The 26255-nt window shown below is 37.2% G+C and overlaps 2 protein-coding genes across 2 annotated transcripts; one reads left to right on the forward strand and one right to left on the reverse strand.

The window, feature by feature from the left end:
• The first annotated feature begins 333 nt into the window (after nt 1-333).
• Nucleotides 334-10411, forward strand: LOC131945035 (uncharacterized). Its single transcript, XM_059306014.1, has 13 exons — nt 334-500; nt 1714-1735; nt 2829-2909; nt 3448-3578; nt 3694-3796; nt 4468-4583; nt 5888-5960; nt 6830-6991; nt 7536-7755; nt 8331-8464; nt 8578-8662; nt 9213-9333; nt 9675-10411. The coding sequence occupies exons 1-13, from the start codon at nt 439-441 to the stop codon at nt 9979-9981; spliced, it is 1617 nt and encodes a 538-aa protein (XP_059161997.1). The 5' UTR covers nt 334-438; the 3' UTR covers nt 9982-10411.
• Nucleotides 10412-11964: 1553 nt separating this feature from the next.
• LOC131945037 (adenosine deaminase AGSA) lies at nt 11965-25633 on the reverse strand. The gene is made up of 11 exons (XM_059306015.1): nt 25239-25633; nt 24470-24599; nt 20270-20416; nt 19644-19710; nt 18923-19016; nt 18082-18195; nt 17495-17622; nt 16859-17064; nt 15644-15801; nt 14018-14220; nt 11965-12332 (listed from the first exon to the last, which is right to left on the reverse strand). The coding sequence occupies exons 1-11, from the start codon at nt 25428-25430 to the stop codon at nt 12221-12223; spliced, it is 1551 nt and encodes a 516-aa protein (XP_059161998.1). The 5' UTR covers nt 25431-25633; the 3' UTR covers nt 11965-12220.
• Between the last annotated feature and the right edge of the window lie 622 nt (nt 25634-26255).

The following is a 26255-nucleotide window of genomic DNA, read 5'->3' on the forward strand; positions in this document are numbered from 1 at the left end:
CTTCTTTAAAACAAATTTCTTTTGACGCCCCTGTTTAATCTAGTTTGGAAAAGTAGGCTGCAATAGGGGATGTAGAGTTGTTAGAGAATCTGATGCGAGTGTTAGTAAAGTGCAGCATTTAAAAAAACACATGACAATATGTTTAAAATTAAAACAATTTTTATTTTAATTTTGTTTCCATTAAAATGTTATTTTTTCATGCATATAACTTTTTTCATAACAGAAAATAAAAGATTTTCGTCAGGCAACAATGCTGGGATTAAAGTGGTGAAAACTGCTGGGTCATTGACAGGCTAAACGTGGCAGGTCATTGACAGATAGACGTGTCTGGGTCATTGACAGGCTAAACGTGGCTGGGTCATTTACAGGCTAAACTTGTCTGGTCATTGACAGGCTAAACATCATTGACAGAGATAGAGAGAGAGCGAGATATTCGAGATGAGTTTGTTTCACATAAAATACCCCGCTAATACAGGCTTTCTCACTTGGGACGATTTAGGGTAAGTTTTTTTTTAAGAAAGTTTTTTTTTTAATGACAAGTAGCAATGTTTTAGCTTGCGTGGTCGGCTATTTGGTTAAAAAAAAAGTTTCACGTATTAACTTAAACAAACATTCTGAAAAATCCTACACTTAAAATCAATCTGACATAAGTTGAATTAATCTCGGAGAAAAATCAGGGCAAACGTGTACCTACAGAATTATTGGAAACTAGGCATGCTGCCCAGCTTCGCTTAGGCTTTCGAAAACATTGAGAATTTGAATGCTTAATTAATTCGCCCATATAAGGCGCCGGTCAGTCGAGGTCAGTTTTGACCCCCTCATCGTAGACTTTTCGGCCAACCGACCCCCGTTTTATGTCGCCAAAAGGCAAGATCCTGCCAAATTTGAAGCGCCTGCGGCGCCGGGAAGTGCCCTATCGGGCACCCGACAACTTAGCTTTATAGATAAATCTAGATCTAGATCTAGAATCTCTAGATCTATATGATCTAGAATCTCTAGATCTAGATGATCTAGAATATCTAGATCTAATTCAATATCTAGATCTAGAATCTGTAGATCTAGAATCCAAATAGATAAAATATTTTTTTTTAAATTTAGGCCGAGAAAATCGTATTGTATACATTTCATAGCGTATATAGCTCTAAATCATTTTGAATGAAATAGTTCATTTCTTTTTATTCTAAACTCGGAAGATGACGTCATCAGTTTCGTGCTCCTTTTTTAGTGTAAACAATAAGTGACGTCATTGTTAAATCCGTTCTTGTCCTAAGTTTAAACACTTTTCCGGTTGCATAAAAAATACTGTTTCTCTACATTCTTATACGCCTTTATTTTTTTTTCTTCTTTTAATAAAATTGTGGTTATACATTTAAAACATCTAACATATTATTTTCAACAAAAGTCCGTATAAAGGTATCCATATATCGCTGCCGATTCTGACGTGATGTCCGGCGAAAATATTTTGCGGACAGAGAGAGAGAGAGAAGAGCGCACATGGCCTTTTATATATTAGGATGAAGAAAATGTAGCCTAAATGTATACTGTAAATCTGGAAGACTGCAGGGAAATAACTCACAACAGTTTATTAATTTTATTATTTCAAACTTTAGTTTGTGATTTGGTTATGTCAACTGTTCTGCTTTCGTTTTTGTAGAATTATTATTTAAAATTATAATAAATACCTTAAACATGCGTGTTTATGTTTCATTTCAGATGTTTGAGTAGAGCTTTAGGGGTAAGCATTACACAGTAACATACACACACATGTATATGTATAGATTAGGTTTTGTTTTATTAACCATTATTACCGAATACCAGTGGATTCACAGTGTTGAAAATTAATGAATACTAGTTGAATATAAAACTACTGGCTATTAATAATTATATAAACGTATTTTCTTATTTCTGATTAAAAGGTTATGTGTATGAAATAGTGACCATTTAAAATTTCTTGTTTAAGTTGTGATTAACCAGTTTTGTTTCATTTTATTCATACTTTGCTGAGTCAAATGGACACCAGCGAGTTGACGAGATTCCTTCCAAAATGTTGTTAACATGGAATAAAAACGTGCTTTTTAGATTTAGACCGTAAAAAAAAAAAAAAAAAAAAAAAAAACTTGAGCCTAAAATTAATTTAGAAAATTTATATTTTTAGAATAAATGCTATAAAAGTTGCAAATCCAGAGAAGTTGAAAATAATTTGTTGAGTTTAAGGCTACATTTCTATTTATTTTCATCAAGCCTAAGTTATAACCGGATGTTTCACTTTCGTAAGACAAATATTGATTGGCTGTACAGTAACTTAGTGATCGATAACTATTTGTTTACAAAACTTTGCAGATCAAGTTTTTAAATAACAATGCAAATTTAAAACCCCATGACCTAGTTTTCTATTTTTAGCTTACAATGTGTACAATAAAATTTATGGCGGCCTATCCAATAGCAGGATGCCATTGTTTATGTCGCCATTACACGTGAAAACCAAATTGTTTTTGCTTTTTTTTTAATTTTTATTTAGTTACCGAAAATATTAAAAACATCAAATACATGCAATCTTTAGTAAAGCCCGAAAAAAACCAGACAGGCAGGATTTTATAACCATATTAATTGTAACTACGCTGTGCATGATTTTTAAATTAATTTATGGACCTCTCAAATACCTTTGAGACTTTTCTCGCTGGTGTCCATTGAACCTTATTCATATTTCCTACTTAAGTGATAGTATAAAAAATAATAAACTATTTTAAATAATAGCAAACAAAAAAAGTTGAATATAAAACTACTACCACTATTTGAACAAGGATTTTTGTGTAATTTCTCTTTTCAAGTTCCCCTCTGATTTGTTCAAGACAAATTATCCAGCTGACAGCTATGAATTTAAATACGATGAAAGAGGAATCGGAAGAAAGGTGGGGTTTTGATTATTGGTGCTTTTGATAAAAGTTTCAAAATGCTTCTCTCATATTACATTGCTCGTGACATTTCTAACCGATGTGAATAAAAACTGTTTGTGACATATCTTATCGAAGTGAACAAAAGCAAATTTTTAATTATTGTATTTTGGGAGTTGTTTGAACAAAGCTTATAAATATTTTTGACTATCAATCCAAATATTGGCAAGATGTTTTCAAAGCACTGCCGTAATCCTAACTCTGTCGTAACCTTCACCCTGATGCTAACGCTCTAATATTTACCAGAGCCCTAACCATAGTCACAAACTTAGCTCTCATCATTAACTTAATAATAACCTTAACATCAACCCAATAGTAAAAAGGCGGGAAAATATCTCAACGATATTGTGATGTCTCATCGATGTTATCTTTAAAAGAAACTTAGCAATCAAATAAAGGGAATACGATTTTTTTAAAAGGGGTAATACTTAGTTGATCAGATATTTAAAAACAAAAGATTTTAAAATTGCTAACTGCTATTTAAAATCCGTTCCAGACAATGTTACGCTTACTTGACGAGTGCTACTTATACACCGCTCTCCACCGCTCTTACAACATGCACACAGCCGAGTGGAATGCACGTGTGTTTGTTGGTGCCATCGAAATGCTTGAGCACAAAGTCTTAGAGTAAGTCACGTGACGTACACAAAATTACCTCAATATATGGGCCTAAACAAAATGAAAACTTTTGTTAAGCCTATTCGACTTTAGTATAATTTAGTGCATTTTATTTTATTTTCAGTTTTGAGGGTCTCTATAAAGTAAGGATTGCATACGCTACTTACGAGCACGGTGATATGAAGGGCATGTTGGTTAACAAACACGTTCTACTGAGGACTCTGAAGGTAATTTTTACCTCCACCCTCTTGAGACGTCGGAGTGAACTCGTGACTTTCTGGGGTAGCGAGCGAGACATAGCCGTCATAATTAACGGGGGATGACGGCGATGACGGGCAATAACTCTTTAAATTATAAAAAGAAAAGTTGTTTTAGTTACTCTGCTGTTGTATTGCGTTAAGGGAATGGGAACTATCAAGAAAGCTTAGTCCATAGACCTTAACAGAATACAGAAACTTTTTCTGATAGAATCTACAATTTGCAACAACTCTTTGCAACATTAAAGAAAAACTATGATCATAGTCATAGTGGTAGAGCGCTAGAATGCTAACCCGAAACTCTTGAGTTCGAATCCGGGTTTAAGTCAGTGGAACATCCCTGAGTTCACCCAGCGCTGATGGGTACCTAACTCACGTTAGGGAAAGTAAAGACGGCTGGGCATAGTGATGACCTCATTATCCCTTCATATTCCAAGGGCAAGAAACATATTAACTCTACTTCATCTGCCCAATCAATAGCTAAGTCTAAAGATGAATCTTTACTTAACTTTTTATAATCATAAACACTGTTTACTAATTTCAAATCGTGTTGCATGAAGACGCTTGCATGCTATACAGTCTGACATAATTTACAGTTGTGTAAATTTCGCTAATTTTAAAATGTGATATGACGTCCACAGATGTGTGGTAGGACGATAGCACCGCTGAAACTTGCACATAGGATGAAACATATGAGGAGTCAGTTCGATGAAAGGGGGAGAATCCAGTTATATGAACTCTTCAGGCTGCTATTGTGGTAACTTGAGCATTTGATTCACTTGATTGTTTCCCTTATTACTCTCGTCAGTCCCATACAAATGACAAGGATAGATGGGTATAGAACAGGGGTCGCCAACCTGCGGCTCGCGAGCCGCATGCGGCTCTTTTGATATCAAGATGCGGCTCTCCAGCTCCTTGCACAAATACTAATAATCTTAATAAAAATAAAATATTTGAAATAAAAAAATGTTAGTGGCTCTTTAAAACCAGGGAAATTTTGAAAATTGTAACTTTTGGCTCTTCCGCTTCAAAAGGTTGCCGACCTCCGGTATAGAAGGAAACTAATCAAACCGTAGCTGGTGGGCTGGGTTACATTTAATACGTTAGTGATTGGCCATTTGTAAAAATAAAATACGAAATATTTCTCTGAGTTATACACACTGATAAGGTTAGGTAAGAAGTGTAAAACTGAAGATTTTACTAACTTGCTAAATACATCACAGGCGCTAACCATGTGAATGAAGTTTATGTTGAACACATTTACATCTATAACATATCCCAGCACACCGATATACAGCCAAAATAACTGTGCTAGAATGCCATCACATAGACCAAAAATTCTCAAAACATTGAAATGTAAAATTAACGCCTTAATGTCCAGATAAAACTTGGGTCTATCAAACAGGTGTGACGTGTACACAGCTTCACACATTGAAATGTAAAATTAACGCCTTAATGTCCAGATAAAACTTGGGTCTACCAAACAGGTGTGACGTGTACACAGCTTCACACATTGAAATGTAAAATTAACGCCTTAATGTCCAGATAAAACTTGGGTCTACCAAACAGGTGTGACGTGTACACAGCTTCACACATTGAAATGTAAAATTAACGCCTTAATGTCCAGATAAAACTTGGGTCTACCAAACAGGTGTGACGTGTACACAGCTTCACACATTGAAATGTAAAATTAACGCCTTAATGTCCAGATAAAACTTGGGTCTACCAAACAGGTGTGACGTGTACACAGCTTCACACATTGAAATGTAAAATTAACGCCTTAATGTCCAGATAAAACTTGGGTCTACCAAACAGGTGTGACGTGTACACAGCTTCACACATTGAAATGTAAAATTAACGCCTTAATGTCCAGATAAAACTTGGGTCTATCAAACAGGTGTGACGTGTACACAGCTTCACACATTGAAATGTAAAATTAACGCCTTAATGTCCAGATAAAACTTGGGTCTACCAAACAGGTGTGACGTGTACACAGCTTCACACATTGAAATGTAAAATTAACGCCTTAATGTCCAGATAAAACTTGGGTCTATCAAACAGGTGTGACGTGTACACAGCTTACTGCCCACTGGACCAAGAAACGGCCTCGGGAAAGGATGACTATTTGTTTAAGGTAAGGTTACAATTCACTTAGTTGTTTGATTTTTTTTAGTTTTTTTAATTTATTACCATGAACATTTTTGTTTATTTTTCCCTCGCCATATTTATCCTCTTATTCTATTTCTTACATTATGTTGTTTGTTGTTTTTTTTATTACAAAATGTGTGTATGATTTGTTGACATATATCAGACAATGAAAAAATGTTGTATATTGCTACAACTATATGTTCTTCTTGCATACATCTCAACCATACCACTAGCAAGAGTTAATAGATTACTAGATGCAATTTCAGCTCAGTAAACAAAACGGTCATGCCGAATTATCCAATAAAAATAAAGATTTAGTTTAAACTCACAGCGATCGATTTTTTAATAACTCGTCCGTTTTAATTGAGCGTAACTAAGCCTTGTTTTCCCGTTGTCAAGCTGTGTTTTGTCAGATTAGGTAGTTTCCCTTGGTTAATCAGACTCCATTATCATCTAACGTTGTCTCATCGTAAACAGAGATGATAAATATATCCCAGAAACATGTTAACATTTCTTCTTATACGGCAAGTATAGTGCTAATACAAAGGAGTGGACACAACCACAATTATCCATCCCTTGCAGCACGGGTATTTATTTTTTTTAAACAGAGCTAAATGAATAGAGGAGGTATGTGGATATATATTACCAAAAAGTATGAATCGACTGAAATGGTATCATTGTGATATAATGTATACTCCCTATCTATCATGAAAAAGTTTTACATTTATTTTTAAATTGTCTATATATGATATTTGCTACAACATTATGTCAACTATTTGTGAACTGTTTCAACTGTTGCTATGGTTGTTGATTATGCATTGCCATGGATACTCTTTATTTTTCCTGTGTCATTAGCTAGTTGACCCTCGGCGACTATTCTCACACCACGACCAACGACTGGCCAATCAGCTGAACGAAAAATACTTTCAAGAAGAGCTGGACTATGGGAAGGTGAAGCTGGGCAGCAGGCAGACGTTCAGCGAACCCATCGTGAAGATTGAGATCCGAGAACAACAGGTTGGTTGTAGGAAGCTTCACAGTCACACTCGATGCCAAAGTAGTGTTTTGTTGTTGATTTAAGGGCTCATCCATTTATGACGGGGGGGGGGGGGTCCTACTTTTGTGGACACGGGTCAACTCTACGAGGGGTTAAGGGGCTGCCGGTCATGTCGGTACACAAATCAATATATAGATAAAGTAATTATAAACGTAAACTTTACTTTTCAGACATACACACAAATGAAGGATTAGGAGTATTGGGGGGGGGGGGTTGCTCAAAGTAAACATTGTGTAAATTTGGATGGATGGTATAAAAATTGATCCTTTTTCTTCTTAAGGTTGTCATAAATGGATAACCCCCCCCCCCTCCCACACACACGAAACCCATCAGACAAAACTACATTTTAGACTTCAGCTTTTCATATACTAATAAAGATAATTGTTGTTTTGTTGTTTGTTTTTTTACTTAAAATATATAAATGATTAAAAATCAGCCTTATACTTCATTTGATAAATTTTTCAACCAAGGGAAATAATATTTTAATTTTTAAAATCTACCCAGTCTGTGGTATCCAAACAAAACTACCACCAACTCAAAAATGAAATCAACCAATCAGAAAAGCGTGTGCATCAAGCATCAGTCGGTGGGGTCAGGGCTCGACCAATCAGCGCGCCCAATCTAGAAAATCTGAAAACAAAGAGTGAGAACACAAACCAGAACAATGTCGCTCTTCGTGCTTATGAGAAAGTTAAACAACGTCTTCATTCTGCTCCATCTAGAGGTATGTAATATTAGAATTTGAGACAAGATGGAAACACCCATAGCCAGGATTTTAGACAAAGTGTGAACAACTATAGAAATATTTTGTTGACAACTTTGAGAAAGACAATGTCAGGATTTCAGGATTTCGGAATATCTTTGAATACAACCAATTACACTTTTGTTATCAAAACTGTGAATTTTTTTTTAGAAATGTTACAAATAAATCCTCATATGAAATAAGCCACGTTTTAATTTAGAAGAAGTAAATTAAAACAAATACACAGACCTCGCGTAATTGTCCGCTTCTGATACTGGAATTTCATTCTATTTAGACATACGTGTAACTTATATGATGGTGCCTCTGGTATGGTAATTAGTTACCTGCCGTTTTAAATACCTGCTTGTTTAGGGTGTACAAAGCTTTTACTAGAATAATCTCAGATATTTCGGGTATTATAATATAAAATAATGCTAGTAACATGCGCATTCATAAGGCATACTTATTTCTATTTTTAAAATAACTTTTAAACTCTGCGATCCCTGCTATCGATTTGAATTTAAATTATGTTTGACTAAAAAATTTTGTCTTGATAGAACAAAACAACTTTTCGGATCGCCCAAATTTTGTCAGACATAAAAGGGCCTTCACACCCCGTGTGGTCACCCCTGCAGATATAGAAGAGCTGCAAACAAAAATAGAAGAGCTCAACTTTGATATAACAACTTTGGTAAGTTTTGACATATCGCACCATTGGTCGTTGGGGATAGTTGGGTAGGAAGTAGGTCAGCTGTAGTGCCCGCTGTGGCGATTGAGTACAATTTTGATGTTTGATTCCTACAGGACTGCAGGTGTACGCTACAAGTTGAGGAAGAGATGGACTTTTATTTACCTGGGTACAAGAACAAACCTAAACCTGTCGCTGAAGGTAAATGACCAAATCACACGCCTGTTAACTGTAAGTACTTCTGAGTGTAAATGACCGAATCGTCACTCCTGTTATCTGTAAGTACTTCTGAGTGTAAATGACTAAAATCAAGCCTCTTACGCATTAAACGTGATCACTTCTAAGGCAAATAACCAGCGCCATCCATGTTAGGTTCGTCTGGGACAGCTGCTGGTTCCTGCAGCTAATGTGGCATGAGACACGATCTGGTATCAAGTCTCTGTGCCAGATAAATTTGGTCGAAATAAGGCTAAAAAATCGGCCAAGTGTAGAAATCACTTGTCCCCCAGCGATTCAAGCTGGGTCCTGATGTCAGAACACTTCTTACACAGGTGTTCTCATGTTTAATTATCACTAGTAATTAGTTTTACACTACGACTTGGCATTTTAAATCTCAATAAATCTCAACAATTAAGTATTAATAAAATGTCTATTACTAAATTAAAGCTTGGTTTATGTGGGTCCATTGCTTTACCTAAGATGTTTTAAAAATCAAACGACGTGACCAGATAAACTTTATTTTTATTGCCAGTTAGACCTCCGACACCGGAGCCTATACGAAAACCCCAGCACTGGACTTCTGGTATTATTAAACATTTAGCGTATCCTAGCAACCACATAGCTGAGTCCCATGACAGTGTATGTGATGCCAGGTTGGTTGTTATATGTTGTTGTTGTAAGGTGGAGCATGATGTGTGGAGGTGTACGGTGTTTGGTGTACTTGGTTTGTTTTTCTTTTTGGCCAAATATGTGTTAAATAGTGAAGGTATGCTAAGGTTTTTTAGTAAAGCATAATATTATATCTTGTTTCTCTGACTAAAGTTTGATCTGTAAATCTGTTTTTGTGTGGAATAAGCATTACATATTGATGGCCGTGTTCGATGAGTGATGTTTTATCATTTTTTTTTCAATTTTTTATCGGAAACACAGTCCTGTGAAACTTTTTAATTATCTTAACTATTTTCTTTTAATCCGTCCGATGGTCTACATACAGGTATCGGGGATGGAGCAAAGTCAACAAACGATCTGGTTATCACGTGATAGTTAACACCACAGCATTTGAAAACTCAGAACGAGGCCGACTGATGTGTCAGATGGAAAACACCACTATGTCCCCTGTCCATCGCTTACATCCGGGCTACCTGCTACGCTACACACCAAAAGGAAAATCCCGGAAATCTTTTTCACGTGGAGGGAAAGCGAAAGACAAAAATAAATTTAGTTTCCGATGTTTGAAGAAAACCAAACTCAATGAAATCTTTGAAGAAGACTGTATAGATTCTCAGGAAAATAGCTTGTGAAATGAATTACTGTGTTGGTATTAAACAAGAATTTCGTGGCGCCACTCCTGGTACGGTCACTCAGGGTGTCACACTCAACAACAAAATACTTAATGTACAAAATCCTTAGACGATTTGGTGTCACCCAAATACAGGATTGTGTCATCCTGTATGTCTCAAGATGTACCAACGTTGGTAGATTAACTGAACAAAGCAGATGTTATGTATTGGTGTCGCCCCTTCTATGGTGTCACCTGATGCGGTACACCCCACACACCCCGCCTTGTGACGCCATTTCAAGAAATTATAATGCTAGAGTTTTGACCTTCATCTACCTATAATTTACGCGAGCACCATAAGTAGCCAGTTTTATTGGACGTCCATCAGTTATGAAAGACTTTCACAATCGAATCAATTACATTATTTTAATTAATTAGAGAACTCTCTCAATGAAAATATATATTATAAAAAACGATTTAATTACGAGGTTTACTTTTATCTGTCTTTAGTAAATTATTTTGTATTGAAGTCATTGAGCAATTAGATATTCCCACGGATCACGCAACATTTGATGTGTAGTGCCTTTGCTAATATTTTCAATTCGTTTACAGCTAAGTTTACTGCCCGTTCACGATAGAACCAGCTGTTAAATGTAAAAGTATAATAAGCATAAAATGTAGCGTGCGAGTGCTGTATGCGCATTTTGAAAATGCAAATAGAAACGAGGTAATTTTATTAGCGAAAAAAATGTAAATAAGCAGCGTATATTATAGCTTTTAAAAAGTTTAATTCCACGGCTATCAAACAAAAAGATAACATTATTTTTAAAAACGAAAGCAAAATACAACATAATTGTTTGACTTAAGTAAAGGCGTATGTGGAGCTTTATCTGGGCAACCTACCCATGTTTGAAAAATTGGTTATGGTTGGTTTTTTTACAAATACAAAATAAAAACGAACAACAAAAATATATTTTCAAATGTATTCTATTTAATCCTCCTTTAAAAGGCACGTGACGTGAATAAATTAGAACAAATGGGAAGATGCAGGCACATGAACAATTAACTGTCAGATGCTATCATGTCGACAGCTTGTTAAAAGCATCAACACAATTTACTTCAATATGGCTGGAATGTGTGTGTGTGGGGGGGGGGGGGGAGTGTAGTTCGTGTTCAAAGTTGTCATAAAAAGCCCCCCCCCCCACCCACTAAATATAATTCCAACGAAAAATACCCTCAAATTTTCGTGTAGTCATTTATGAACGACTCAAAATCATGTGTACCATTGATGAAACATTGAAATTTGAATAGCTAAACAGTGCATTATTCTAACAGTCTAAGCAATGTTAGTTTCATTGATTGTTTTGTTGGTTGTTTTTTTTTTTTTTTTTTTTTTTTTTTTTTTTACATAACAAAAATTCAAATAAATTGTTAAATTTAGAGCAATTAAATTACAACCAAGTAATTAAATCTTGAGCTTTTTGTCAAATAACCGAATTAGCATAATTTATGGAATTAAAGCAGTTAAATGAATGATTTAATTCATAGTAGTTAAGTTAAAGCCCAAAAATAAAACATCAGTCATCAGGTTTTTATCTAATTACCAAAATCCTAATTAGCAAACTTTATGGAAAGGTATACGTAAAAACAAAAATCATTTTTTAAAATATTAACCAAAGAATAAAAATCACAGATATTAAAGAAACCATTCCAACAAAGCATTAATATATTTTTATACAAGAATGTAACAAAATACTCATTGTCATATAGGGCCCAGGGGCGTAGCGAGGGGGGTACGGACCGCACCGGGTGACACCATTTAGGGGGGGGGGGGGTGACACCAAGGCAAAAAATAGCAAAATATATAGAGAAAAACTCGAGGGGAATGCAAATCGAAGGTTTGAGCGGGGGGGGTGCAAATCGAAAGTTTGAGGGGAGGGGTGCAAATCGAAAATTTGAAAGTTTGTCCCCGGGAATGGTCTCTATGCCTCTGGGGGGGGGGGGAGGGGTGACACCATTAAGTGCCGCACCGGGTGACACCCGACCTCGCTACGCCACTGATAGGGCCTAGTGCAATATTTCCCCGCTGTCGATTACATTTTGTAATATAAAACACATATGCTCCAATTACTACATGCAACAAAATAAACAGTCCGATTTTATTTATTTATTGAAAGTTCTTACCATTAAAAAGTACTAGTTTTCTAGAAAGAATTATTTACAAAATGCATAGCGTTTGATAGAAGGTAAAGTTTGATTATTCATTGCGGAGCTTGAGATATTTCCTTGACAACACTCTGTATAAATATATCCCAACTGGAAGTCCATTGGACAAAGGCGGCTTCCTTTTCTCTTGCAGACATAGCACTGTACCTTTACATAAAAAACATGAACGTTCTAAAATGTACCTGTCACTGATACATGATGCAATGGGTTAATGCTATATTTCTTTGATTAAACAAATATATATATTTGCAACAATAAAAAAGATTCTATATTGATTTTGACTTGGGGAATGTTTTTTATCTACACACCAGGAATGTATCGAGAAATAGACAACGTTGGTAGAGCTGAAAGCATTAAATAAGTGTTTAAACTTATTCGTTTCATTAAAGACCTCCACACAGTGAGACTGGCATTTTTACAAAGAGCTGCAAATAAAGTGAGAATGTTGTTTGTAACAAAGCGCTGCACACAAAGTGAGAATGTTGTTTGTAACAAAGAGCTGCCAATAAAGTAAGACTGCTGTTTGTAACAAAGAGCTGCACACAAAGTGAGAATGTTGTTTGTAACAAAGAGCTGCACACAAAGTGAGAATGTTGTTTGTAACAAAGAGCTGCAAATAAAGTGAGACTGCTGTTTGTAACAAAGAGCTGCACACAAAGTGAGAATGCTGTTTGTAACAAAGAGCTGCAAATAAAGTGAGAATGTTGTTTGTAACAAAGCGCTGCACACAAAGTGAGAATGTTGTTTGTAACAAAGAGCTGCAAATAAAGTGAGACTGCTGTTTGTAACAAAGAGCTGCACACAAAGTGAGAATGCTGTTTGTAACAAAGAGCTGCAAATAAAGTGAGACTACTGTTTGTAACAAAGAGCTGCACACAAAGTGAGAATGTTGTTTGTAACAAAGAGCTGCACACAAAGTGAGAATGTTGTTTGTAACAAAGAGCTGCACACAAAGTGAGACTGCTGTTTGTAACAAAGAGCTGCACACATAGTGAGACTGCTGTTTGTAACAAAGAGCTGCACACAAAGTGAGAATGTTGTTTGTAACTAAGAGCTGCACACAAAGTGAGAATGCTGTTTGTAACAAAGAGCTGCACACAAAGTGAGAATGTTGTTATTGAAACAAAGAGCTGCACACAAAGTGAGACATTTGTAACATTACTTTTGTGTAGCAACAACACACCTTGGCTGCATGTGCGTCAGTCACAATTAGCATCACGAGCCGAGCATGTAACAGATGTTTCACTGACGCTCATTAAGGGGACGGTATTTCTTAAAACACAGTTGTACAAGAGGAAGCTATTCACTGCAATAGTTTTTTTTTACAAACTGAAGTGAATCTGAGTAGGATACGCAAGGTCTATAGGCCTACAACCCTTTATTCCTCTGAATGTCCACGGGATTAAGTAAGTAGTGTGTAAGGTGGTGTGCAGCTTAGAGACTTGAAGTAGCCATGTTTTGTTTTATTTTTTATTGTAACATTAAATAGGATTTCCTCCAATATAATCAAGTTATTTCTTGTTAATAACATGCTACCGCGCCGTAACGCAACACGTTCGTTGTCTGAGACTACATCCCGCATTTTTTTAAGGATTTCTTTCCATAGCCTTTGTCCATCCAAGAACAATCTACAAGGCAACAGTTGTTTAATTTTTAGAGTTTTCTCTCCAAGAGGGGTTGATGTTCCCAGCTAACGAGCCTATTCTGCCACGGTGGGTGGGGGGGGGGGGGGTCCGAGCGACTTTCGTTTTACTAATCTGACCTCGACCTCCCCCCCCCCCCGCTCTTACTTCTAACAATAACCCAGACCTCTGCCTTGTACAAGTACTCACTGTATGGAGTTGATGGCCAGCTGTTTGAGGAACGCCAAGTCTCCAGATTTTGGTGCCATGGCCATGAATGCCATGTAGAAGTCATGTGACAGGGGGTCAGTGCGGAAGATGCCAGGGTCATCCGAGCTGATGACGACAGGGAGGTTGTCTGCCATCAGCCCGACCATGGGGTGGCTGCGGAGGTCAGATACCAGACACAAAATCTGGCGTAGATCAGATAAAGGTTAGACAAAATCTGGCATAGATCAGATAAAGATTAGACAAAATCTGGCAAATATTAGACAAAATCTGGCAAATATTACACAAAATCTGGCAACTATTAGACAAAATGTAGCAACTATTAGACAAAATCTGGCAAAGATTAGACAAAATATGGCAAATATTAGACAAAATCTGGCAAATATTACACAAAATCTGGCAACTATTAGACAAAATGTAGCAACTATTAGACAAAATCTGGCAAAGATTAGACAAAATATGGCAAATATTAGACGAAATCTGGCAAATATTACACAAAATCTGGCAACTATTAGACAAAATGTAGCAACTATTAGACAAAATCTGGCAAAGATTAGACAAAATATGGCAAATATTAGACAAAATATGGCAAATATTAGACAAAATATGGCAAAAATTAAAAATTATACACAATCTGGCAAAGATCAGACGAAGATCATACACAACCTGGCAAAGATCAAACAAAGATTAGACAAAATATGGCAAAAATTAAAAATTATACACAATCTGGCAAAGATCAGACAAAGATTAGACAAAATCTGGCAAAAATCAGACAAAATCTAGCAAAGATCAGACAAAAATCAGACAAGGATCAGACACATTGCAATTAACAACCTTAAAAAAGTATAATGTTTTCTGTTTCTATTAAAAAGCGATAACGAATAATATTCTCGTTTGGGACTAGGCTACTTCATATTACAATGTAAATTTTATAATAAATCATCGCCTTTATTAACTTAGTAAAAAAGGACTTTTGTCTAGTACTTATGAAAAACACAACTATCAAGGGTAGCTATTTAACAGTGTATAAATTGGTACGTAAGTATTAAAGTTCTGTATGAAAATATATTGAACAAAAAACAGCTTTCTTTCAAATGCAGAAATATTCTCTATTGACCGTTTTCTATTGATAATTTAAAAATTCTATTATTCAAACACAAAAGACCGAATGATTTTCTTTAGCGTTTGCACTAGGGTTAAGTTAGTTAAGTGAAATTTTATTTCTGGCTTGATAATAAAAAAATTAAGTTTCCCTTACTATAGGGCAGATAAAGTAGAGTCGATGTTTCTTTACATTGGCATATGTAGGGATGGTGTGGTCAAGATTATGCCCAGCCGCCTTTACTTTCCCTAACGTGAGTTAGGTACCCATCAGAACCGGGTGGACTCAGGGTTGTCTCAAATCCCCGACCATGTTTCAAACTCGAGACCCGATGGCTAGCAGTTTAGTGCTCTAACACTCGACATTGTCGTCCCACTAGCATGACATGGCAATATTCAAATAATTTGAATGGTATTTTTTTTAAAATCTCCAATGTCTATCTACTGGCTCATCTCACCTGGTTGGATATAGGGTTAACCTCTACAGCGTCTATTGGATCATCTCACCTGGTTGGATATAGGGTTAACCTCTACAGCAATGTTGCTGTCTCTAATGATATCGACGTACTCTGGATGTTTTGACAAGGTAAACCCGTGTCCTACACGTGTTGTGTTCAACAGCAAAACATCGAGAATATCCTGGTCAAGTTCTACACCAAACCATTCTGGTAGGAGAACACAAATTATACCATAAAATTCTGGTAGGGGGAACAGAAATTATCTATATATATATATATATATATAATTCTCTTCTGGGAGACGTTAGAAAACAAGCTGTAAGCACGCCGAGCAGTCCCCTCTTTTCCTCTCTAGGCATATCGCAACCACACCCACATGGTCTGGTGAGCTGTCGCTCACGCTAAATGTTTACATCGTAGAGCCGGGTTTAGTGACGGCTATTGGGGGCAGATAATTTAGTTTAAAACTATTTTATACTTAGGGGAAGTAACTAAGTGGAGGCTGCTTTCACGCGTGGGTGGGGGTGGGGGTGGGGGGGTAGGGGTTGGGGGAAAGGAGGGTTTTAGTGTTTTAAAGCAAATATTTTCAATGGCAGCATTGGTACTGTTGAATTCACAAATTATAAATTACTAAAAAGTAGAAAATAAAACAACTAAATAGCGGCGTATGATACGCCGCGGGTCGGCTCGTACCATAAAATTCTGGTAGAAGAACACAAAACTTATACCACACAATGCAATTCTTTAATGTGGAAAAATATTGGAATGGCAGTAAGTTGACTCCATCAATTAAATACAATTCAATTTAACTTTGTTAATATCGTGCATAGGCTGACAACGTTTTTCACTTGATGTAAAGAAAACATACTGAAATTTAGTTTGGCCTCTCTTGACTTAATATGTAAAAACTACCCCAAACCAGATGTTGTATGGTAATTGCAACGATTTTTTTCCTAGGTAAATTTTAAATAAAATAACAAGCCACAATTGGTCATTAGGAGACTTAAGAATAGTAGGCTGCTAACTACCAATATAGACTTTAAACATCGTTCAGAAAGGTGACAAATGTCTTTGTTACAGATAATTCTATGCTTAATTTTCGGAGGAAAAAATTCCTTTATCATTTCGTTTTATTTTAAGAGTTGAAACAGATAAAACAGTGACTTTTTTTTTGGGGGGGGGGGAGTAGACCCGTATTACAAACGCTGTTCTGGTAGTAATTAATTATGCACTAATGAGTTGAGTCGACCCAGCCTTGACTTACTCGTCTCTCCAGCGTGTAGGAAGTACGGGAGGGTGGCCGGGGGGTCAAGGTTGGTGGGGTACAGCAGAGCGTCCATGTAATACACCACAGGGTTGTAGTTACCGCTGGACGCGGCGAGGTCAAAGCCGGCCACGAAGTCGGGGTATCTCTGGTGTAAATCTAGAGCGGACTTGACGTCTGCCAACATTTGTTCTTTACTTGCTGTTCTGTGGAATATATTACATGCTTATATAAAGGGGAATTAAATTAAGCTAGACCGGCATATGTATTAAACAAATGCGATGTTTTTCTAAAGCGTGGAAAACTGTTACGTTTTTAAGCTTAATCATTTCAAACCACGTTTACAGTAATGATCAAGACACGTAGATCAGCTGTTAGTATTATTTGATAGCGTGAACTCCAAACTATCTCTTGATAGTTAGTTTGGCACATTGGTGCTAAACTCTTGTTGGCATATAAAAGTTAAGTGTATTCATGGAACTCCATTTCCCCTTCCATATCCACATATCTACACACAGCTTGTATGTGTTTTCTGTAAGTAACAGTCTGGTGTAATTAATTGCTTTATTTTATTACAAAATACATGCTTGAAAACTATAACGTAGACAAACACTTTCTATATTAACACAAACAAACCTGTCTCCTGTGATAATAATTTTAGCGCCGATAAAGCCATCGTATCTGTTTACAAATTCTTCCGTCAACCGTTTGAGGATGATGACAATCTGCTCCTTGTCGTAGATTTTTCCGTCGATGTCGTAAACCTTTGGGGCAAATGTAAAAGTCGTAAACCTTTGGGGCAAATGTAAAAGTCGTAAACCTTTGGAGCAAATGTAAATGTTGCAAGCTTTTGGGGCAAATGTAAAAGTCGTAAACCTTTGGGGCAAATGTAAATGTCGTAAACTTTTGCGGCAAATGTAAAAGTCGTAAACTTTTTGCGGCAAATGTAAAAGTCGTAAACTTTTTGCGGCAAATGTAAAAGTCGTAAACTTTTGGGGCAAATGTAAAAGTTGTAAACTTTTGAGGCAAATGTAAAATTCGTAAACCTTTGGGGCAAATGTAAAAGTGGTTAATACAATACGCTAGTTTATTAAAAAAAATTGTCTGATGTTTTCTTTAATACAATACGCTAGTTTATGTATAAAAAATTGATGTTTTCTTTAATACAATACGCTAGTTTATTTAAAAAAATTGTCTGTTCTTTTTTTTAATACAATACGTACCTGACTTATTGAAGATCGCAGCTCCAGGTATTGGACATTATCTGATCTTAAATCCTCCAAAGTCTTTCTGTAGTAATCCATAAACACCGGCAGGTAGGTGATCAATGGCAGCGCCTGGTGACACACAACATGGTATTATGGTATTACATAAGGCGTCATCCATAAATGATGTCACGCTAATTATGACGATTTTTACCTCCCCCTTTCCCCTCCGTCACACGTCGTCACAAAAAGCCAGACCCCCACCTCAGCCTACAACCCCCCTCAAAAATGCAGTTGAATTTTTTTTTAAAACATCGATATTTTTCTAAATCTTGTCTGTATTCTGTAAAAATAGAGTATTTTGATCAATTCCTATTACACTTTATTAAAACAGTTTTCTAAAACGCGAAATAACGTCTAAAATTCGTTTTCTAACATTGCTTTTTTATAATGCAAAAGTGTGACGTCACACCATCTGAACCCCCCCCCCCTCCCCCTCATCACACACCATACAAATTACGGACCCCCCCCTCCCCCCCACGAGTGTGACGTCATTTATGGACGACCCCCTAAAGCTGCGGGCAGAGTGCTAGTTACATATCAGACATGAATGTATTGTTTTCTGTGATGGTACAAATTTCAACTGAATACAAGTTTTTGTAAAAAAAAATATTGTAAGTTTTAATACATTTTCGGGTAATAAATCAATCTTTTGATGGACCCTGGTAAAATTATATATTTTCTATATAAATTATATTTCGTTCGGGGTTCGGTAGACGTTGTTGGGGAGGGGGAGGGCAGATCCCCCCCCCCCCTCCCTGGAGAGATTCCTGGAAGAAACTCTGGTATGTTGACTTACCTGAGCCAAATACCTCGCTATTGACCCTATGGGAAGCTCGTCTGTTTTGTCTGAGCAGAAGTTGTTGAGTTTCGGCACAATATTGTTGATTAATCTGGTCAGAAGAACAAAGACTAACTTAATTGATCTGGTTGAAAAGGTATAGACGGCTGATTTATATGTTCAAATATACATTAAATGGCTGGTTAGGTTGTTCTGGTTTTAAAATTAGTAGTACACGATATAATGTGAATGTGTTGACTAGTTGCTTCAACTATATAAATGGGTTGACAAGTTCTTTCAACTATATGAATGGGTTGTCTAGTTTCCTCGACTATATGAATGGGTTGAGTAGTTGTTTAAACTATATGAATGGGTTGACTAGTTCCTTCAACTATATGAATGGGTTGACTAGTTGCTTCAACTATATGAATGGGTTGACTAGTTGCTTCAAACATATGAATGGGTTGACTAGTTCCTTCAACTAGTTGCTTTAAAAGCTCATCTAGTACTACTGTGTTCGCTACAACTGGAGTATTAGTCTGCTCCAACTAAGTCACCCTCATAAAACACATGAGAACTGTTTATAAATATATATATAGTGACCTTGTTAAAACCCATGAGAATGATGTATCTTACTGCTCCAACAAAGTGACCTTGATAAAACCTATGAGAATGATGTATCTTACTGCTCCAACAAAGTGACCTTGATAAAACCTATGAGAACGATAAAATGACTTACTTCTCATCGAACTGTGTAACATCTGGAGATGACCATCTTTCAGCCTGTACAGATTTCCACTGGCAGTCTACATTAGGATGGTAGGGGACTTGATGAACGACCGATTAAATTAAGATGGTAGGATGGTAGGGAACTTAGTGAACGACCGATTAATTTTGGGTGATAGGATGGTAGGGGACTTAGTGAATGGCCTATATTATTAGATGTTAAGATGGTGAACGATCGATTTCATTAGGATGGTAGGATGGAAGCCATATAGAACTGCTGACATTACCTGTGACGCGTTACTTAGAAATTTGAGCAGTCACGACGTCACAACAATATATAAACGCGTTAGAGTGTGACAATTATAGAATAACAACGTCATTTTCTAATTTTAAAAATAGAAATATAAGCAAATAATTTGCAGGTTAATGTTATCTATGTTTTTTATCTAACTCAAAAATTTTTAAACAAAGTATTTAATACGGGGAAAAAAATTACATTAAAAAAAATGAAAACAAACAGCTATGTGTTCATGTTAAAACAACATCGACATCCGGGTTAAAAGCTGTAACTTTAGTGTACGTAAATTCAGGCGCAACTTGATATGTAATAAGTTTTTGTCTCTATGAAATCATACCCACCTAATTGACTGGGCGGGTCCAAAAAGGCTTGATATCGTATGTCCCCCGCTTCAGTGACGCACATGTATATGTCATCCCTGTATGTGACGTTTGTGATCAACCACTCTGCGCCAACTGACGATATGTCGTGGATGTGTAGGGCGCCACCTGGGTGGAGGGAGAGATAACCAATACTTTTTTATTGGATGCCCTAGACAAAGCCAACAAGAGCAGTTTTTATCTAGAGCAACATCAAACACATCTGGTGCCGGTATAAAATCTCCAAAGATTATTTTTCATATATAATGTTATTGGTTTTTTTTTCTACATTACGTACCACACAAAGTATTGCTCGCATGTTGAATAAACAACATGTAAGCCTACATAAACATACATTTTATGTCGTAATATTAGAGAAAACGCCTAAAATCAAATAACTGTAGTTTGTTCTTGAATGGACAAAGGCTAAGGGTGTAATCCAAAAATAAAAGCAGGCTGATATCGGAGGCAAAGGCATATATGGCGCATAACAAGTTGGCAGGTTATAATTGTGTTGGAGGGGATCCCTTCCCACATTACAATCAAGCAGGGTTTCTTCCAGGCATCTCCCCAGGCAAAGCCCCCCCCCCCCCCCCAAAAAAAAAAATTCTACCGCCCCCCTTCCCCCGAACGAAATGAAATTTATATAATTTATATAGAAAATATATACTTTTAACAGTGTCCGCCCCCCCCCCCCACGAAGAAAGTCCGCCGCCCCCCCCCCCCCCAAAAAAAATTTCAAGTGCCCCACCCCCGGAGAAAAAAGTCTGGAAGAAACACCGCAATCAAGAACAAAGAAGAAGAAGAATGTCAAACTATTTCAATTCGCGTCAATTACACAGCTGTCTGCTGGGAATCACAAAATAAAAATATTTCGTGATTCAAAATGTGAATTGAACAGTGGACAGAGAAATTGTAATAGTCAGTAGAAAAAATGTTGAGCCAACAATCTGTGTTGTAAATATAGAATCACTGGATTCCAATTTATTTATTAAATAACGCGTAATTTTTGTTATAAATATATAATCACTCGATTGAAATTTATTAATTAAATAACGCGTAATTTTTGTTATAAATATAAAATCACTGGATTCAAATTTATTTATTAAAAAACGCGTAATTTTAACGGCAGTGAATTCAAAACTGGTATTTCGAGCCTCGAATGTCTATAATTATGCATGCTAATCGCGAACAAAGATTCAGGCGTCTATACATCTATACGTCTATACGTCTATCTGCAATAAGGTGTCGGGGGGGGGGGGGGGGGGGGGTAGGGGGAAGAACCCGGACAAATAACCTTCTGGTCATAATCCCTCCGGACTAAAAAAAAACGTGTATGGGTGTATGTATGTATATGTAGTTATAGATTATTAATAGCGCTACATATTTGTAGGGTTAGCTTGCACATAAAGCACGTCTGAACAGCTTTAAAAGGCGCTAATAGCTCTTAAATGAGCAGCCAAGCAAAGTCTATCAAGAAATCTGTAAAAATAGTTCTTCAACTCAATAACTATTTTATTGCTTGCAAATTGTAAAATGCCCCCGGGGAACGAGGTTTTACACAATTGATTGTAATTAGTTCGCTTTGAAATAAGGCTCTAAAATCGTACACAATAACAAGGGTTTACATAATTTTAAAAATACACTTAGTTGTCTTAGAAAGAAAAGAAAATTACGATTGCATGTCTATAAATAAAATAAAAAGTGGAACACTTTGGTCGTAAGATGCCAACCATGACGACAGAAGTGTAAAAGGGAACTAAAAATAAACAAAATCTTAAAAATATGTATGGCCCTTTTTATAGATTACTCATTGTTGTAACCATGAATAAACGGCAAGCTTCATTTTATTATAAGTTTAGAAACTGTTATTAAATGATTAATCTTTTCAATATTTGCAGAACATAACCGTGCTATCACTGCAGAGATAATCAAACTAATATATAAATAGATCCGCCATTCTAGTGAGCCAACTCGACTGTAAGAAAAGGTTATTCATTCTAGTGAGCCAACTAGACTGTAAGAAAAGGTCATGACTCTAGTGAGCCAACTAAGAAAAGGTCCCCCACTGAGTCAACTATGTAAGAAAAGTTCCCCTACTCTAGTGAGCCAACTAGACTGTAAGAAAAGGTCATGACTCTAGTGAGCCAACTAAGAAAAGGTCCCCCACTGAGTCAACTATGTAAGAAAAGTTCCCCTACTCTAGTGAGCCAACTAGACTGTAAGAAAAGGTCCCCCAATGAGTCAACTATGTAAGAAAAGTTCCCCTACTCTAGTGAGCCAACTAGACTGTAAGAAAGGTCCTCACTCTAGTGACCCAACTAGACTGTAAGAAAAGCTCCCCCACTCTAGTGAGCCAACTAGACTGTAAGGACAGGTCCCCCACTGAGCCAACTAGACTGTAAGAAAAGGTCCCCCACTCTAGTGAGCCAACTAGACTGAAGAAAAGGTCCTGACTCTACTGAGCCAACTAGACTGTAAGAAAAGGTCATTCAATCTAGTGAGCCAACTAGACTGTAAGAAAAGGTCCTCACTCTAGTGAGCCAACTAGTAGACTGTAAGAAAAGGTCCTCACTCTAGTGAGCCAACTAGAATGTAAGAAAAGGTCCCCCACTCTAGTGAGCCAACTAGACTGTAAGAAAGGTCCTCACTCTAGTGAGCCAACTAGACTGTAAGAAAAGGTCCTGACTCTACTGAGCCAACTAGACTGTAAGAAAATGTCCCCCACTGAGCCAACTAGACTATAAGAAAAGGTCCCCCACTGAGCCAACTAGACTGTAAGAAAAGGTCCCCCACTGAGCCAACTAGACTGTAAGAAAAGGTCCTGACTCTACTGAGCCAACTAGACTGTAAGAAAATGTCCCCCACTGAGCCAACTAGACTGTAAGAAAAGGTCCCCCACTCTAGTGAGCCAACTAGACTGTAAGAAAATGTCCCCCACTGAGCCAACTAGACTGTAAGGAAAGGTCCTGACTCTAGTGAGCCAACTAGACTGTAAGAAAAGGTCCTGACTCTACTGAGCCAACTAGACTGTAAGAAAATGTCCCCCACTGAGCCAACTAGACTGTAAGAAAAGGTCCCCCACTGAGCCAACTAGACTGTAAGAAAAGGTCCTGACTCTACTGAGCCAACTAGACTGTAAGAAAATGTCCCCCACTGAGCCAACTAGACTGTAAGAAAAGGTCCCCCACTCTAGTGAGCCAACTAGACTGTAAGAAAATGTCCCCCACTGAGCCAACTAGACTGTAAGGAAAGGTCCTGACTCTAGTGAGCCAACTAGACTGTAAGAAAAGGTCCTGACTCTACTGAGCCAACTAGACTGTAAGAAAATGTCCCCCACTGAGCCAACTAGACTGTAAGGAAAGGTCCCCCACTCTAGTGAGCCAACTAGACTGTAAGAAAAGGTCCCCCACTGAGCCAACTAGACTGTAAGGAAAGGTCCCCTACTCTAGTGAGCCAACTAGACTGTAAGAAAAGGTCCCCCACTGAGCCAACTAGACTGTAAGAAAAGGTCCTCACTCTAGTGAGCCAACTAGAATGTAAGAAAAGGTCCCCCACTCTAGTGAGCCAACTAGACTGTAAGAAAAGGTCCCCCACTGAGCCAACTAGACTGTAAGAAAATGTCCCCCACTGAGCCAACTAGACTGTAAGAAAAGGTCCCCCACTCTAGTGAGCCAACTAGACTGTAAGAAAATGTCCCCCACTGAGCCAACTAGACTGTAAGAAAAGGTCCTGACTCTACTGAGCCAACTAGACTGTAAGAAAGGTCCTCACTCTAGTGAGCCAACTAGACTGTAAGAAAGGTCCTCACTCTAGTGAGCCAACTAGACTGTAAGAAAAGGTCCCCCACTCTAGTGAGCCAACTAGACTGTAAGAAAATGTCCCCCACTGAGCCAACTAGACTGTAAGAAAAGGTCCTGACTCTACTGAGCCAACTAGACTGTAAGAAAATGTCCCCCACTGAGCCAACTAGACTGTAAGAAAAGGTCCCCCACTGAGCCCACTAGACTGTAGGAAAGGTCCCCCACTCTAGTGAGCCAACTAGACTGTAGGAAAAGGTCCCTACTATAGTGAGCCAATTAGACTCTACGAGAAGTGTGTTCATAGTGTGTTTACTTTCAATTACCAAACTCATAGCTGATTTGTTTTTCTACTAGATCTAGGAAAAAAAACACCCAATACCTTTAGGCATCCGGTGAATAATGTTGTACACCTCCGTATTCTCTATCCGTTCCTTGACGTCCAGGAAATTCTGAGCGGCCAAGAAGGGAACATTCTTGTAGCGGCTGTCCTCGATTTGTTGTGTTTTCTCCTGTAAGTCAACATCACATTGTGTGAGATTGGCATGTAGACAACAGAGGGTCGGGCTGATTTATGAGGGGGATGGTGAATTTGTGTGGTGTGTGAGGATCTAGGTTGTTGTGTTTGTATGGTTTTTTAAAGCTGAAATTGTTGTAATTGGTGGTGCAAGAATCCATCTCTTAAAGACAAGCCCATACGAACATAAACACAGGCATACAGAAGGATTTTATAATATAAAACTCAAACGTTGTAGCCTGAACGTATTCAGTTTGTAGTAACAATGTGCTTTATTAATAAGACTGGAATTAATCTTTCCTTCAATTCTCTACGGTTACATCTATATCAGATAAAACGTGCGACTATCTACCTACTCTGCTGGGCCTAGAGAAACGCCAACTACAAAAACCAGCGACAAATGTTCAGCCAGTCTCCACACAAGTTTAATCTGTCAAGTTATTTAAGTATGAATAACTTTATACGTAGATATGCCAGCTAGGTAGATATCGTTTGTATTGTTATATTTAGAGATCTATTTAGACACCTGGATATCACTACCACTACAAAGCCCTGGACCAGATGTTAAGAACACGAATTACACAAAAACATACACATAACAAGCTGGAGCTCAGAGCGAATCTACTTCAACTACCTTCATGAGGATCTGATTAACTAACTGCTCGTCTGGCGTGAGCGTGATTTGCCCTCCCAACATCCGCTGTTTTTCCTTGAGTAAAATTTCCTCCCTCAGCTGAAGGTACTCACTGCTGGTCAGACTGTGTGCGACATGACTCACGCTCAGGACACACACTAGCATGGAATAGCCCAACAAATATGGCGACATGCTTCAAGGCGTTGGATTCAAACTTATTTATGAGCAAATTTAAACTCCAGACAAAATGTTTTTTTCATCAAATTTAAACTCCAGACAAAATGTTTTTTTCATCAAATTTAAACTCCAGACACGATGCTTTCTTGATCAAATTTAAACTCCAGGCAAAATGTTTTTTTCATCAAATTTAAACTCCACTCGAAATGTTTGCTTGAGCAAATTTAAACTCCAGGCAAAATGTTTTTTTCATCAAATTTAAACTCCACTCGAAATGTTTGCTTGAGCAAATTTAAACTCCAGGCAAAATGTTTTTTTCATCAAATTTAAACTCCACTCGAAATGTTTGCTTGATCAAATTTAAACTCCAGGCAAAATGTTTTTTTCATCAAATTTAAACTCCACTCGAAATGTTTGCTTGATCAAATTTAAACTCCAGGCAAAATGTTTTTTTCATCAAATTTAAACTCCACTCGAAATGTTTGCTTGATCAAATTTAAACTCCAGGCAAAATGTTGAACATTTCTGTGGAGTATAAAAAAATATTTAAAAAATTAACGAAACAATAAATGTAATCTCTTCAGCTTCAATAAAACTAAAAGCCAAGGCAGTGACATAAACATCCATCATCAATGATTGATACAGGCTACACAAACAAGTCGTGTACTGCTCTTACCACGCGTCCCTTCTTAAGAACAACTAGAATACAAAACTGAGACACCTGGACACCGTTTAAACGTTTAATTACGTTTTTTTTCTCTTTCTTGCTCTTAATTAACGGACTCTCACTATTGATCGGTTTACAAAACTTGAGGTAGGTGTCGTGAACATAATGAGGTA

The sequence above is a fragment of the Physella acuta genome, unplaced genomic scaffold (genome assembly GCF_028476545.2).
Source record: "Physella acuta isolate Inbredline_101_S28 unplaced genomic scaffold, ASM2847654v3 ptg000519l, whole genome shotgun sequence".
NCBI lineage: Eukaryota > Metazoa > Mollusca > Gastropoda > Physidae > Physella > Physella acuta.

What these genes read in the sequence shown, in the direction of transcription:
- LOC131945035 (XM_059306014.1), top strand. Translation starts at nt 439, where the DNA reads ATGAGTTTGTTTCACATAAAATACCCCGCTAATACAGGCTTTCTCACT. An exon ending in AGGATGACTATTTGTTTAAG is followed by an intron (nt 5,961 to 6,829) that starts GTAAGGTTACAA and finishes CTGTGTCATTAG; the next exon opens with CTAGTTGACCCTCGGCGACT. An exon ending in TTGAGATCCGAGAACAACAG is followed by an intron (nt 6,992 to 7,535) that starts GTTGGTTGTAGG and finishes AAATCTACCCAG; the next exon opens with TCTGTGGTATCCAAACAAAA.
- LOC131945037 (XM_059306015.1), bottom strand. Translation starts at nt 25,430, where the DNA reads ATGTCGCCATATTTGTTGGGCTATTCCATGCTAGTGTGTGTCCTGAGC. An exon ending in GGACCCGCCCAGTCAATTAG is followed by an intron (nt 19,711 to 20,269) that starts GTGGGTATGATT and finishes ATCCTAATGTAG; the next exon opens with ACTGCCAGTGGAAATCTGTA. An exon ending in TAGCGAGGTATTTGGCTCAG is followed by an intron (nt 18,196 to 18,922) that starts GTAAGTCAACAT and finishes GTGTGTCACCAG; the next exon opens with GCGCTGCCATTGATCACCTA.